The sequence below is a fragment of the Bacillus rossius genome, chromosome 8 (assembly GCF_032445375.1).
Source record: "Bacillus rossius redtenbacheri isolate Brsri chromosome 8, Brsri_v3, whole genome shotgun sequence".
In the NCBI taxonomy this organism is placed as follows: Eukaryota; Metazoa; Arthropoda; class Insecta; order Phasmatodea; family Bacillidae; genus Bacillus; species Bacillus rossius.
Genome location: NC_086336.1, coordinates 40301278 through 40318340, shown reverse-complemented (window position 1 = coordinate 40318340; position 17063 = coordinate 40301278). Strand labels below are relative to the sequence as shown.

The 17063-nt window shown below is 34.9% G+C and overlaps 1 protein-coding gene across 5 annotated transcripts in view; it reads left to right on the top strand.

The window, feature by feature from the left end:
* Positions 1–16720, top strand: part of LOC134534787 (uncharacterized) — a 60695-nt gene extending 43975 nt beyond the window's left edge. For 4 of the 5 annotated variants that reach the window (XM_063373369.1, XM_063373368.1, XM_063373367.1 and 1 more), the window contains 4 exons: positions 1133–1273; positions 5246–5386; positions 12142–12297; positions 15203–16720. In XM_063373369.1, the coding sequence (XP_063229439.1) occupies positions 1133–1273; positions 5246–5386; positions 12142–12297; positions 15203–15286 (522 nt within the window). In that variant the 3' untranslated portion in view covers positions 15287–16720. The remainder of the gene's footprint in view (positions 1–1132; positions 1274–5245; positions 5387–12141; positions 12298–15202) is intronic. The other variant, XM_063373371.1, reaches the window with a different exon arrangement.
* The last annotated feature ends 343 nt before the right edge of the window (positions 16721–17063 follow it).

Below are 17063 nucleotides of genomic sequence, written 5' to 3'. Positions count from 1 at the left end.
TTCCCGACAGCCTTTTGTTACCTCACAATTGGTTTTGATGCCTCCCTTCAGTTTGTAGTCGGACATCAGAAATGAATAGTGAGAGGCCGTTCACCTTTTTATCATGTGAAAATTATCTCTGAAATTGTTTGTTTCTTACATTCAAATTGGCTTTTTTTTCTCCTAAGAGTATATCTATTACGCATTATGTTTAAGTTTTTGATTATATATAAAAAATGACCCTGTGGTATAAAAATGGTTCTACAACATTTTATTTAAATTTCCTGAAAATTCCTGAAATTGGTCAAAGGTGATTGTTGTTATATAAACTTAAGAGGCCAATTTTATGTCCACCCTAGCATGAACTAAGAGCATGTAATGTTGTTGTAGGCCTATATAGCTTTAAATTAATCATTTGTGTGTAGTCCTTGACATGTCTAAATTAATTTTTTGTATATATTTCAATCACATCAATCATATTAATAAAAAAATTGGTTTTTCGTACAATCTTACAAACCTGAGTTTTTCAGGGTTTTGGGGAGTCCAAATTTTTATTGAGTTTTGAATTATATATGAAAAATTAAGTAATACATGTCGGAGGCTACACATAAACAATTAATTTAAAACGGCATGCAACACGATTACATGCTAGGATTAACATAAAAATTGTCCTTTGAGTTTCTAAAAACCACTATATAAATACTTAACTTTATGAACAATTAAGATGGTTATATTATGACTAGGGACACCTGTATTTCGCGAAAACATTTCGTGTCAAGGTATTTCACAAATACTGTAGCTTTTTTCCTGTGGTTATTGGCCGAGGTCGGCGAGGTGTGTCGTCCCGCTCTTGACGGGGCCAATGAGAATGTGGTCACCGTACTGCTGCACCCTCACAATTTGCTATGACTCTTAGAAAAAGCTACAGTGTTTTGTCAAATACCTTGACATGAAATGAAATCGCGAAATACAGGTGTCTCTAATTATGACTTTATATTTAAAATAATGAGCGAAAACACTAAATCAAAGAAGCGAAATAATTTAGGATACTACAACCTTGATCAATATAATTACTGGTTGACTCGAAGGAGGAAAAACAACCTCCCAGTCCCGTGCTGAGAATATCCAAGCCTTTGACGTGTTGCCGTGCCAGTTGGAGAGCGTGGAGAAGACTCGGGCAGCCCTGGACCAGCAGACGGAGGAGGTGAGGAACGCGGTGGAGGAGAAGTTGAAAAGCGCCGCCGCCCAGAGGGATGAGAACCTGAAGAAGATGCTGGATCGCCTGCGGGAACACGTGAGTCCCCTCCCCCCTGAGTAGACCTTGTCGTGGGGTGCAGGTCCGGTAAGTCCACAGCTGCATGCTTGGTGTCTGCTGTGGCTTTCACGTGCTGATGTTTCTCACAGGGTCCACTCAAGTATACGTTTTCCTTCGGATTCTGGAAGGATCTAGGTAATTGTTTCATGTGCTTGAATGTACACTAGTTTAGCTTTTGCAAAGGTCCAAATTTGAAGCGAGCGACATTTAAGTATTGTAAAGCTTGTGTAATATTTCAGTTGTCTTGTTTTGTAGTTTTCCAATTATTATTTTTCTCGAACTTAAAATTAACTTGTCCCTCGTTTCATTTATGGCCTTAGCATATGTGTCACTTGTGCATGATTTAAACTTTCACCAGTTTATTTTTGTTTGGAGCATTTTCAAATTTGATGTTTGAAATTTGTGTAATTCACAGTTAGTGCTTTGGTAGGAATTTGTGGGCATATTTTAGCTGTGCTACTGTTGTAATACCAAATATCATACTTCACTGGCTGTTGCCGAAAACTGACGGCTCTTCATACTTGGCCAGATGTACTAAAACTAGATTTCTTTACATTTAATTAGAAGGTGCTGCAAATTGTACTGTAGAAACAGTTTGGTGGTAATGTCTGAAAATACAATTAATGATTTCAAAAGTGCGAAAGAGCTCAGTATTTCCAACACCAGCATTGAGTGCAGATCATATTTCGTAAGAATGGAGAAAAAAAATATGTGACCATTTTACTAAACAGGATGAAGTGGCACGTGAAGTTAGTTTTGAGAGTAATGTAACTAACTAATTTTTAGAAAAAATTTTGATGGTTTTTTTAATTTATTATTTATAGGTAAGGAACTGAAGTATCTAAACAGTGTAACATATTGTAGTTTTGGGTAAAGAGGTGTGTGTGTTTTTTTTTTCTTTCAAAAGTAAATCATTAATATTGGATGTATGTATTGCATTAAATTTATTACTCAGGTTTTGTAAGCTTGAAATGTTTGATAAAATTATTTTTAAAAATTTGATAATACTTTTTAGATTTGGTGTCCCATTAATTATTGCATATCTGGCTGCCTAGAGATATTCCAATTTAGTAGGGTTAGTTACTGCTTCAAATCTCTGGTGTGTAAATTTGTAAAAATAGCCATATAAATACATATCCTTAGTGAATGCATAGGTCAGAAATCGAATGCTTTATGTTGTGAAGTTCTCTAGAAATTCTTACAGTAAAATGCTTATTGCTTGAAATGAGAAACACACAAATGTGTAATTTAAAGTTATTGTGTATAAAGACACTCCTTGGGACAGGGTGTTTTCATCACATAGCTTTTTTACTACTTATATATCTTGTTTTATATCTTTTAATAAGATATTTGTAATGACTTTATTTTGTTAAATCATGCTAAGTGCAGTTACAGGATTAATTTATGTGTTTGTTATTGTTCATAGAGTATAGGATATGTAAATTAAAAGAGAAATGACTTGTCCTGTTACAATAATTTATAATTTAGTGAAATACCACTATGGGATGAACACTATTTTGTTTGAAGTTTTAATATACAGTATTAGTTTTTGAAATGATTTTTCAAAATTCCAATTTTCAGAAATTTTCACAGTCCCACATTAATGTATGTAATTAAATATATAAATAATTGCACTCATACTGAACAGCAAACTCAAAAATTGTAATAAACAGAATTTTTTTTCTCTCAAGGCTATGAAGTAAGGTTGTTATTTAAAATTTAACATCTTTAATAGATATTCCTATGTGTGATATGACTGGTACAGATATTACAAGTGTCAGGAAAAAATATATATATAATATATATATATATAAAACAATTAAAATTGGCCCAATGGGATTCCAAAATTTTTTCAGTTCTTTTAAAATACCGGAACTGTAAAAGACCTTCCAAATCTTCGGTTCTGGGTAATTTTTATAAGGTTCTGTTACCATTCTCACAATATAATGTACAAAAAATTAATATCGCAGATTAAAGTTACAATCAGTTTGTGAAAATGTAGGTGCCAAAAGATGCTATCTCTTAATTTCATTTTCTTCTTTTTTTCTTTCTTTCTTCATATTTTAAATCAGTTTTGTCTTGGAGGTTTTTTTATTATTCCTGAGGTTCATAGTGATTGGCTCCTACGTACATTTTTTTCGTGTGATCTCTGCTGAAACGAGAAGAAATTCAAATAATATTGAAACACTGTTATGCCACAAACATCATTGAAACAATACAGCGTACTTCAGTTCCTTTTATATGATAGTGGTACTGTTTTTTGCCAGTTGGAATGTTGCCACAAATTACTTTTGAATTGTAAGAAAATACACCAATCCCTCACTTAAAACGACTAATGCGTTCCTAAAAAATTTTTGTGTTGTTCAAAATCGCATATTCTGAAGCATGTCTCCATAAATAGCAAGGCTAATGTACTTAATGTGTTACAAAATATGTAGGTAAATATTCTTTATTCAATATAAATGTGTAGAATAACACTCAATGATAAATATGTCACACCATTTATCTTTATTAGCCTACCATTAACTACTTTGTATGACAAATACGACACAGTGTAAAGTGAGGAATTTGTCAGTCGACTGGTTGGCTTTCCCACCCGGGTGTGACTTTCAACTTACTTCGCATACCTTTCCTCATACTTTCCACACAATCCTTTACTGTCATTGAAACCGATATGAATGTCCCGATATTTTCATTCTAATTTTTCAAAAATTAAAGTGGTTATTCCCATATATCACCACTTGGTTCACACCAATCCATCAGGCTTTTGATTCCCCCCCCCTCCCCCCTTCCTAAATTGCACCATTCATTTAACAACTTTTTCTGTGTTCTGTTCATTTCTGTTCCAGTATCTAATGTCAAATATATTCCTGCTAGTACAACCAACAGCATCAGACTTATATAAATGTTTGATAGTCTCCTGATTCTGTACAATTGTGCACACAGTTGACTTGCTTATAACTGAATTGCGACCAACATAAGTGTGGCCTTCATGACATTCTGCACGATGCATTATGCTCTTATGTGAAAGTCATAATTCCACTTTGATTCCAACTGCAGGTGCTTGTGCATTTAGTTACTAGCAGACCAATGGGCAGACATTGCTTTGTGTTTATGCGTGAGAGTTACCTGCCAGTGGCTGGGCTTAAGTTCATCACGACTGTATCTGTGGCTGGGCGACAGTGATACGGCCCGGCAGTATATGTGCCGACAAAAAAAAACATTTGGTCCTTTACACTCAATAGCCACAACTGAACGTGCCATAGCTGAGTTTGTACAACAGCCGATAATGTAATCAGACCTGCGAGCGCACCTCTTCCCCCCCTTGTATAGTTGATACAGACTGTAGCATCATGCAAGACTTTTTTTCCCCTGTGGCGATTTTGTGCTAACTGAAATTTGATGTTCAAGACTGGGACAGTAAAATCATCACGCTAAATGTATTTGCGCAATTTTAAGATTTGCAAAATGAGGGATTGGTGTAAATAATAAATAAATGGGAGCAAAAGTTCCGAAACTAGAAAATTAGAATGTATTTTAACCATCAGGGTTCTGATAAGTGTTTTTGAGTGCCCTTTCTCTATGTGTTACTCTTTTTTTTTTTATGTTCACTCATTGTTACTTTTTTTGTTCTTTTTCTCCTGTTTGTTCTCTTGTGCTGTTATGTATTCCATTTTTTCCTTTCTTTTTTTTTCTCTTTTTCTCCTACTTTATATCTTCTCTTTTATTTTCCCCTTTCTCTTATCTTGTTCTTAACTTACAATTTATTACTGCACAAATATTCTAAACCGATAGGTGTTTCTTGTTCTGAAGCGTGTTTGGACGAGAGCCGGTGTTGCCGTGTCCCTTGTGAGTGAGTGAAGTATGATGGTGGTGCTGCTGGCCGATGCATGCGGACGTTGTGGCACGCGTGCTGAGCGCACTCTTGGGGCGGGTGTTTGGGGGCAACAGGAGGAGTCTGTGAAGCGCGTGCGCTCCACCATGGAGGACAAGGTGGCTCAGCTGGAGCAGCAGATCCAGACGCGGCTGTCGCTGGCCGAGGTCCGGCGCCAGGCCATCGAGCAAGAGCAGCGCGAGAAGCTGCGTGAGCACGTGAGTTGTCAGGGTTCTCCCTCGTTGTCTTCGCCTTTCGCCGCGCTGAACTCGTACGACTCTCGATATTCCGAAAGAACTTGGTTTCTTTGTACGCCTCCTTAATCACCTCAAAATGTCCGTGGACTTTTTCATTGCTAGGGAGTCCTTAAATGTCGTTGAATTTGACAATGGATATCATATTATAAAACTCCTTAACAGACATTTTATTCCCATTGCATGAATTGTGTTGTGTGGGATTCTTACTTTGTTTTTGGACTTTGGCAGCAAGAAATGTTTCGCACATGCACCTTGTGAGTGTTCTACAGTGCCGTTCAGCTCATAAAATCTCTGTGCCTGCATTTCTTTTGTCGGTGAAGAAATAGGGAATTTTTGTTGTGAGAGAGTGTAAATTTTTTTTTTTAAAATACTGGATTAATCTCCAAATACTCAGAATACTGCAAAATTTAATTTTAAAACCAAACATAAATTTTATTTAAAATTAAATTATAATTTGGGTAAAAGATTTTTAAGAAAATGGTGAGAAATGTCTGCTTTTTTTTTATATAGCCATCCGTAACATTTGATTAAAATACGGCAACCACCAAATATATGCTTCAATACTCAACAACGTAAATGCAAGCAGCTAGACGCTGAAAGCTACACAATTGATAGTTGGTTCAATATTTAGAGTTCTCTATGCTGTATTTTGTTACGACCAGCAACCATTTGAGAAGGAAGTGCTTTCCTCTGTATCTGGGGTTCTATGCATACTTTATTCTCATTCCGTGTTCATGTTTGGTTTATAGGATTATTGTTACATTTATAAATAATGGCAATCAAAGTAAAAGTATATAAAAGTGAGATTCACAACTTACAGTGTTCATTAAACTTGTGATCATGACTCGGCCTTTAAAAAAAGTGAGATCTCGGGCAGGATGAACTGTTAAGAAATTATTAAATAAATGAGAAAAATTGTTAGGAAAAAAGTGATTTCCTAAGCAGTGGGTTGTATGTGGATTTTGTGATCCTACTTTAGAGATTAGGTAGTAATTATAATTTTTGCCCCCTACTTTTTTAAGTTAGTTCTACCCCAAAGCAAAGGATGCACATTTTGTGACTGTACACATCGTAATTGTGCTGGTTCCCTGAAATATGATAGAGGTTTTACTTGTACACCAAGCCTCTAGTACCAAGTTAAATAATTTTGTTTGAATTACGTTCTAAAATCTTTAAAAATAACTTCAGATTTAGTTTCTTCTCCCACCATTACATTCACATTTTACCAGAAAAATCTCGAAAATATCAACTCTTTCCTTCCTAAGCAAAGTGTGCAGTTTTGCCATTTTTATTGTGTATATGTAGATATAATTTTGTTGAGCATTTCATTACTTGTACTGTTGCTATTAGCAGTCAGCTGTAGTGCTGTAGAAATTAAATAATTTTATTGGTATTTTGAAAAGGATGTAAAAATTTACTGCCTAATAATTGGGGATAACACCACCACTTTCATCTAAAAATAACACCACTTTGTGCCATAAAATAAAAACATAAATGCACGTCTCTGCTATGAGGTTAAAAGTATGGCTGGGCCGATCACTAAATTTGCCGATCATTCCAATACCGATCATTTGCGCCGATCATTGCCGATCAGATAAATTAAGAATTATATAGCTTGTTTGATGTTAAAAATAAAAATCTAAAAAAAATTTTAATGAAAAAGTTACCTTATGATAACTTACCATTTATTTAACACTTCTGACAGAAGACAATTTGTTCATTGGTTTTTAAAAATGAACAAAAATATAATGTAAGCTAAGTATTTCCTATTTCTACTATTTCTAGACCTTCCCACTAGACATCTGCGAATTGTGATTTTTCAGTTCGAATTCGAATCGAATTTGGGAATATTTATTAAAATAACATGATCATAAAAAATTTCTAACATACCTCCTTTGAAAAACTTGTCTCATAATTCACAGTTTAAATCACATAACTAAAATTAAAGTGAGACTATTTTGAAGAAGCACAACCATATTCTCAAAAATTTAAAAAAAAAAAAATGAAAATGTTTGTTTACAAGAGGCTTTGTTTATTCCAAAACTCAGGTAAGAGTGAACGGAGAATACTATTATGCAAAAAAAAATGTAAAGTAATCCATAAAAACAAGACCTTTTCATGGAAAGTACGTTTATTTAAAAAGTAGACTTTGCGAAAGCAAGCTAAATAATTTAAATTAATGAGTGATGCAATAAAACCATTTTATTCAACATAAAAAAAAAAGTAATCCGTAACAAGAACTTGATTTGTAACTATACGCATAACGATCGTGCGGGTTAACTTGGTTATTGACAGAGTGCTCGCGTGCATGCAGTCTGCGAGCTATCAACATCAATTTTCGACTATGTGCGCGCGCTCTATACAGAAATACAGGAATCAACACAACCAAACTGGTGCTGTTTACGTTTAAGTATTTAAAACACGATTTACATATCAGATTACTTTGTAATAGGATTAATTTAGTTAGTAAGCAGTTTTATCAAAACGAACGGCGTAAACTGCATAAAGCAATAGGCGTGTTGTAAACAACGGGAATTCATTGCTTTACATCCAATGAGGTTAAAACGGGACAGAAATAAAATGGTTCAAATAACGTGAAAACGTAAATAACGGTAACGTAAATAAGGGGTTTCGATGTATAATTTTTTGTAAGTGGAAGATGTAATCGTCCATTTACATTTCTTTTAAAATTGGGGGAGGAGGATGTCTTGTTGAATTATTGTAAAATGAATTCGATTCGAATTTACGAATCGAATATCAAAAAATTCGAACTCGAATTCGGTAATTTCGAATATTCGCAGAACCCTACTTCCCACCCCACAAACCAAAGTACCCATATGACACTTTTCACAGGTCTTGAAAATAAGTGCTTTATAATATCTACAAAAGATTTTCCAAATTAATAACTAGGGGTAGTCAAATTTCGTTAATGACGAAATCGCGAAATTTTAAAAAAATCACTTGCACATGATGTGTAATACAAATAACCTTACTTGGTAGTGATAAGACGTTAATATACTGCATTTCGTTTTAACGAAATTTGCTGTGATGCGCGAAATCCGTAGTTTTTCACGAAATATGACGAAATCGCGATATTCGTGCGAAATTAACCTTTTTTATCGCGAAAAATCACGTTGAATCATTCGGGAACTTGCACAAAACGTTTATTATTCCAAGAGGTTATATGTGAGACGCCATCTTTGCTTTTGTTTTTCTCTAGCACCCATAGAGTAGAGCGTGGCAATAAACATTATCACTTTAGCTACTGGTGTACAAATCAACAGATGGCGTTGGTAGTTACGAGTGTCGAAATGTTCTATGATTTTGTTTTCACGAGTGCGTGTCTGTCGAGTTTAAGTTCTTTATTTCCGAGTGGATGCAATATGTCTCTCTTCCGCATCTATGATCGTTTTCCGTTGAAAGTTTTTGTGTCATTTTGGTCATATTACCGTGGTCACTGGATAAACGTATAAAATGCCGAAAGTTGTGTTTTCGAAAGAGCTGAAGGATTTTACGTAATCAGTAAAGAAAAAGGCATCATGATGTGCAAGTTCTGTAATGTGTAAGTCGACTGGAAAATAAAATACACGTGTGAAAACACTGTAAATTTCGAGCATCGCACAAGGTGAACAAAGCATCGGGTTCTGGAACTAAGCGTCAAGTTACTCTAGAACCATATATTTCACGAATGAAAATTATTACATCCAGACGTACGCCTACTCAGTCTCCGTCGTCGCACACGTTCCTACGAGACGTAGAAGGCCATAAAACGGCAAAAATGACATTATTTTGCCGACCACAAATGCGTCTGGTGACGCAATCGTCGATAGGCCTTAACTCAATCTTTGTTCCTTTCTCTGAATCGGCCAAGCGCAGTCCAGAAAAATAGCGTCACTTCCATATTAGCCAATCAAATCATAACTTTCAAAATGTTAATTGTTGTATTTGGGCGTCCTAGCCGAGGCGACTATTTATTTTCGTAGTTGTCACGGCAATGCACGAAAATAAATGCCGGCCAAGAGTGCCAACATATACATGAACAAATACCGCACACGCAGTTGAGGCGATGAAAAAGTAAACAAAAAAAAACAATACTCTGTACTGTTGAATAAGTACAGTGTTTTGGTGGGGACTAGTTTGCAGGAAACATATAATAGCTGATTTTCAGAGATAGGTAGTCAAAATGGACTTGAGCCACTAACGTTTATGATCAGTTTCCGATTTTTTTGTATGTAATCTTGAGAATTTTAATTACAAATGCAGCGTGCTAAATTTTAGATGTGAATGTACTTCAAAACATTGTTTTTGATAAATTTCGACCAAATAAAACAATTATTCCATCAAACATATACATGTGTATAAAATTATAATGACGAAATAGTTATTTTTTCTAACTAAACAATTTTTTTTTCACCGAAATTTGGCACCGAAATAACTCTTTTTATTCACCGAAATGGGCCTTTTTTATTTACCATTTTTCATTGGCCCTATTAATAACTAAACGCTACTGCAATACTAAGAGTGCAACACAATATGCAATACACAAATTCAGTGACACACATGGTAATTCTTGATGAATTGTTTTGAAAATAAACAGTATATCATGTGTTGATATTTAAGATTTACTTTGTTAACCAATGCACACAAAACATTTAACAGTTGACAACTCTTTGTGGGTTAGTTTCAAAATAAATATTAAGTTTTTGTCTAAATAATGCAGTGCAGATCTTGCAGCATGTAAAAGCACCAAGCCTAAATTAAAAATTAAAAAAATTAGGCTATTGTTAAAAAAAATCAGAAATTTTTGCTTGTTTGTTTTATTTTACAAACAACTTTATGCAAGAAAACAATTTTCAATAAAATTTTAACTTGAGAAACTTAAAATACAAAACAATCCGATCGAAATAAAACAATAACAAACGGGTATATTCAGTTCAAAGATTAATGAATGCACAAAATATGAGATCCGCGCCTTGGTAAAGCACGTACACCATTTTCATTGCTAGCTTGCGCCACTAGTCTCGCTTGGTGCTGGCCATAGATGCTACTAGTGAAGTGCACAGTCTTCCTGATACTATCCATATCTATGGTGTGATAGAGTTATTTTCTTACGTTTGCAAAGGTAAACAATGAACGTTTTTCAAAATAAAAGCATTAAAACGTAGTTTATAAGTAGGAATATAAAAAAACATTTGTGAATTTTAGGACTCTTCCGCTTCGTAAAAACGTATGAAACGGGGAAATTAATGATTTTATAAGTGTATGTTCTGGGAAAGTAAACCATTAATCGGCGTATGACACGGGAAAATGTATGAAACGGGAACGTATCATCGAGGTTCTACTGTAGTATGTAATGATCGGCGTTTGGTGATCGGTAAATAATTTGCAGATCGGTATCGATGCCGATGTAAAATCGGCCGATTATTGTGATCGGCATCGGCCCAGCCCTAGTTAAAAGCAATTTATTGATGTCTGTGTACATCTGAAGTCATTAAAATCCTTGAAGGGCACCTTTAAAACCCCTTAACTTTTATGTATTGTTAACGGTACAAACCATGAAACTATTGACTAACCTATGCTTCAGGTTTTGAATGTATTTTTTTTGGAATTTCGCTTGTGTGCTGGTAATCCTGATGTGTCTAAATAAAGGTACATGAGATAATTTTTTTTTTTTTTCCTTAAATTGTTATTGGGAATATTTTAATAAATTTTGGTTTGCAGTATATAAAATATTTACTATCATCAACAAGGCTTAGGAATGATCACGCTGGCTTCTTCACAATTGCTCAACATTTTTTGATACTTGCTAATTATGTTAAATCTAGGCCAAACTTTCTTATTGTACAAAGGTAATATATTGTTTGATGCTTAAATATTACAGCTACGTCAAACATTCATGATTGGATTCTAAATGTAAGAAAATTACTGAATTGACAGAAATTTTGGCTGTGTGTTACGGGGTTGGTCATGGGCCAGTCTGGAATGGCTACATGCTTTTGCTCATCCAATTCTTGGTCATGACTGACAAATTCTTATGGGAATATGTGCAGTGCTCAAGAAAAGGTTCTATTATTCAAGAGAAAGTGAGACTAATAATCCAAAATAATTGTTTTTACAGGCTAATTTTTCAGTTTAATGTGATACAGAAGACATGCAAGTAAAAATACAGTTCAACTAAAAATCAACTTGATTATATACATTTTGTTGTGCAGTAATAGGCCCAATAGCATAATATTCTGTACATGACTTGTAGGATTATTTTTGAAGATGATGATTAGTTAAGAAACTAATATAATTTGTAGGTGAATAAAGGGAGTGTAGGCAAATATTACAAAATATTTTAATGGATTATTTGTTTTCTTAAATCATTTAATGCATGTGCTAGTAAGAACAAATGTTTCTTTAATTACTTACATATATCTGTAATGGTGCTATGAGGTAAGGCAAAATCAGGTAACTATTGCATCTTGTATGATGAAAGGTACTGTTATAGTGGTTATGCATTTCCAAAACCTCTGTTATTGTTGTTAAAGCTTGGTGTTTTGGTGTGTGAGAAAGTAGTTTTAAATCAATTCTGTTTATGTTGTTACTTTCTGCATGACAAATGAGTGTTTTCTGTGGTTCTTTAGCATCTGGTTTGTAGTTTGGGAATGCACGTCTCTCGTGCCTTGTCGGAGACTTGTTTTGCCGCATTGTCGAAGCGTGTGTTTTGGCAGAACGTGGTGAAGCTAGCAGAAGTGCGCCAGGCTGTAGAAGGTAACGATATCCTGAAGATAGAGAAAACGGCCAAGGAGCTGCAAGACAGGTTGGAGGTCGCTGAAACGAACCGCGGGAAGGAAATCCAGAAGAAACTAGAGAAATTGAAGGAGAGCGTAGGTTCTAAAAATTAAAAAAAAAAAATGCTTAGGAGTTTTCTTGCGTCCGCCTGAACTTCTGGTCTTCGCTACTCCCAGGAGCTGCATGTCGCATGGCTGGACCCCCCCCCCCCCCCCCTTTTTTTTTTTTTTTTTAAACGTATATTAATGCTTGGTGTTTGAATGTCTTTTGCATGTGGAAAAAATGTTTTGATTAATATGCATCAATAATTAATGATAATGCATATGCATGTTAGTATTCGTTCTAAAATCTATCTACACACTTGTCAAATAACCCAAGGACTTACTTTAAGTATTGTAGTATTTTCGAATGTGTGTTTTTTCTTGCACGGAAGATGTTTATTTACTTTACCATTATTTGCGTGTGTTATTCAGTGAATTTTACTAATTTTTAAATAATGGCATGTACAACTATTGCAAATGTTTGAAAAACTTACCACATTTGCTTATCCTAGAGTGTGTTTTAACTTTATTGCTAGCCATCAGTCTAAGTTCGACCTGCTACAGCAAAAACAAACCTGTTAAAAATGGATAATTGGGTATCAAAAAAGTTAATCACTAACCCAATTTAAAGTCATCTAAGTGAACAGTGAAAATAAAAGTTATAACTGTAACAAAAGTTAAATGGAATTTAACTTAACCTTGGGTTTGAATTAGGAAGTATTCTTAGAAATACTAACAAAGAAAACACCATTTATATTTTTAAAAAAATAATGTCTCTTAACTATTTATGCGGTAACATCACTTTCCGAAGCATACATGTGCTTGAAACTAAAAAAATTTACATTCACTGTTCAAATAATTGCTATTGGAATTAAATTTGTGCAAAGTAGTTTTGAACCCATAATTAGTTTAGTACCGTGCATCTAGTAGGATTAGTAAGTTTGCATAAATATTTAAAAAAAAAAAGTTAATGTACAAAAATACTTAAAATATTTCTGATCGTTAACAGAATATTTTACATATGCAGTGTTGATTTTATGAAATGAATTTTTGGTATAGTCATCTAGATTATGTAAAATCATAGCAACAACAGCAAATTTATTGACAAAGTTTTTCAAAATATCAGACTACCAGAGTCATTGGTGGCTTTGTGAACGTGCTATATTACCAGCTAAACAGCAATTTCAATGCAACCAAATTCAGCATTCAAAACAAAATACCTGGCGAGACGAGAACTTCCAATACAATTTATATTGTAATATATCAAGATGGAGTAGTTAATTATACAAGTGACTTTTTGAATTCATTTGAAGTGCCAGGAATGCTGCCAACGTGTTGACATTAGAAATTGGCCAAAACATCAATCCACTGCGACTGCAATGGTACCAGACTTTCTGTGAAGCTCCAGTTTTAAAAGGAAAATTTAAAAGATGATGTACTGTTGCCACGCTTCCCAATGATTCTGGCAGATAATGCCATTCGAGTTGAAACGCTTGCAGTTTCCGGTGTGACGTGCTTTTACAATGACCATCAACAAGGTGCTAGGAATGGGAAAACTAAAATAATGTGTATCCAAAAGCACTTCAATAAACAGAGTAAACAAATAAAATACTTATATTAACGTGGCTTTGCGAAGCATCCTGGTTACAGCTAGTATGCCTACATATAAAATGTTAGTTTCTTGAAAAATGCTCAACGTTAACTGCAACATTTCGTGACGGACACTGCCGCCATGGCTTCACAAAATGTGCACGATCTATGATCTATGGAAACTTTTCTGGTATGTCCATGAAAAGAAAGCTCTGGAGAGTTGGTGTATTTAAGTGCTTCTTATATATTTCTCCAGGCTGGTATAAGTTTCTCTGCATGCTAGTTTTCTGCGAGAAGAAATGTGCCACCCAAGATGTAGAAAAATTAAATACGGAAGGGGGGCGGTCCAGTAGATGGAGGACCAATGGCGACACATTGTCATGGGTTTTATATTCCAATAAACTGAGACTATAAACAAAGAATTTGCTTATGCTCAGGATTCTACTGAAGACAAATGTATGGTGCGCCCAAATTCGAGGGGGGCCCTTAATGTGAAATGGATTTTTTTTATGGGATATTATACGGGCATATATAGATTTCAATTAATACGGATAATCAGTAGTTTACCGTACTGTAAACCATGTTAGATATTAATTTACTTGCATGTCGTTTTAATATAAAAATGATCAATAAAGTTAATTGAGGTTCATGAATTTTATACGCTGAAATACCAACAAAACCTAACTAATTGGGACGGAGACCTATTCAGATGACCACATTTTGCTGATAGCTTAACCATTGCCGTAATGCAACAGCGTTTATTTTCATTGGCGTTAGTTGTAGCGTAATGCAGCCTATAAAATTTTACAAGCATGAATTCACTAAACGTGTTATTTAAATACTTTGGTTAAGACATAAAATATAATTTAAACTTGTTTTGATTAGCAGGACTCCACTGTATTTCTTTTTTATGGAGGAACAGTGTGATTGTACTCTCAATATGTACTCAAGTATACCTAAGTTTTTTCCCCCAGAGTATTTGATAAGAGAAAAAGAATAGCATTAATTACGAAATCTGGAAGAAAGGCCTGTGCTTGCAAGTCAGAAGACAAAAGAGGCAAAGTGTGTCCTCAGTATGTGTGTATTGAGTTGTATTTTTTTTTATTGAGTTTTTGTATTTATATGTTTTTGCATGTCATCCTTGTCTTCGAGGTTACTTTGGACTCCATACAACTGTTTAATCTTATAAACAGTGATTCAGATTGAGGGGATTTCAATTTTTTTATTTTTTCGTAGCTTTGTCTAGTATCCTAATATTGCAATTTTCTAGTGTAACTTGAAGGTGCTGGCAAGTGGTGGTCCCTCGTGACAGCCGTGTGTTGTATTGAGGACCGCGAGGCTGACGGTGGTGTGCTTGTTGTGTTGGCAGGAGCGCCGTGCCGAGATGGTGCGCCAGAACAAGGAGCGACTTGCCTCCCAGTCGGAAGAGCAGCAGACCGCATCCTCTGGCTAGTCGCCTCCTCGCTGCCGTCGCTCAACCCCTTTTCTCCCCTCTTGAACCCCTTCCGAGCAAGGAGCATACAAAAAGCTTTTTTCAAATCAGCCGCTTTCGTGTCGGGCGTGAAAATAAGTGGGGCGTTAAATCTTGTAAGTGTAAGGATATATATTTTTTAAGTTTGCGTGTATTTTCTCTAACTAATCGTTTTAATGTCCAATTCAATTGAAAAATTTTAATGTAGTGCCCTTGTTTCAGAACATAATAGTAAACTGGCTAATGGAAAAAAAAAATTGTCTTAAGTGGTTTTTTGTGACAATACTACTGATAATTATTGCAAGAATCTCAAAGGAATTTTCTAGTTTATAAATGCTATGAGGGGCACTAATTTTTAAGAATATTTAATCTGGAGGAAAGGGATTACTGTTCTTAGCAGAGAGGATTGAAGATTTTGGGGAAATCACTGCCTTTTTAAATAGAAAAAAGGATTACTTTTCCCTTCGAGGTAGTAGAAGGGACCACTGCAAAAGAAATATCCCATGTATCACCCATCATTGAATAATATGTCAGTATTTTAAATGTTTTTCTTGGATTTTGCATCTGCCTGTATCACAGATGTATTTTTGTCACAGTTGTGAATGGCTGATAATTGTATTTGGGGCTACGTGTTTCTGTAATGCTTGCAGAAAGACGCTGTAATCAGCGTTAAATGTATCGTGCTACATTTCGGACAAGTTCTGAGCTTCGCGTTGGCGAGGAAACTAATGAATATGCACAAGCTAGCTTCTGTGATCCATTTGTTGCATGAGAATCAACATTTTTGAGAAGTATTTGTTAGCGAACATTTTTGTAGTGGAGGGAGGGGTTGTTTACTCTCCGTGTGCTTTTATCGGGCAAGTTACATAATTTTTTTAGTTATTTCTCACCATTGGAATGGATCAAGACAAGCAGGTAGCGGGGAGAGATTAGCGGAAACTCAACCAAGTGCCATTATAACTGGGGAGACATTTCCGATAGCGTAACTCATTGGAACAGTGTTGTAAACCATCAGTGTATTGAATGAGAATTTAGAGACTGACTGTGTAGCCATTCCTAAATTTGTAGTGATTTTAGGATCTTTTATAACTCCACCATGCCTCCCCTCTATCACTAACTCTCACTAACAACAAACTTCACTTACTCCCATACCTAGTTGCCTTGAAAATTCCTGTCATTTCCCTAACCAATGGGATGGATGTTAAGTCTTGCAGAGTCTTTTTTTGTGTGTGTTTCCTTGAAATGTCTATTTTTGCATACTGTTTTTGTAGTTTTTTGCCTGTTTCAGATGATTTGGTTGTTTGTTTTTTAGTAGATGATCAACTTGTGCTTAGTATAGAAGTGAGTAAGCCTGAGCATTCTACACTGTAAGCTAGGTGATCTGAGGTAAAATAAAAATTAGTTCTTACTGGACAATGGAGTTTTATTTGTCGCCATTCCTGATGTAGGTACCAATTCCAACTTGTACTTAGAGCCTTATAATATTTAAACTGTGCCAACTTTCTATATTCTCACGTTTACAAATGTTTTACTGTACTTTTTTTATGTACTTCATTTTCAATTAATTTTACAGCAATAAAACTGATAGTGTGAGTGTTTTGAATCTTTTCCACGCTGTGATTGGCACAGTAGTGAGACATAAAACTAATTTTGAAAGACTGGTAACTGAACCTCAGTAATTAAAATAGTATTTCCTATTTTTCAGTGCATGGGATTAAGAACTGTTGATAAATTACATTGTTTCAGCAAGGAAACTTGA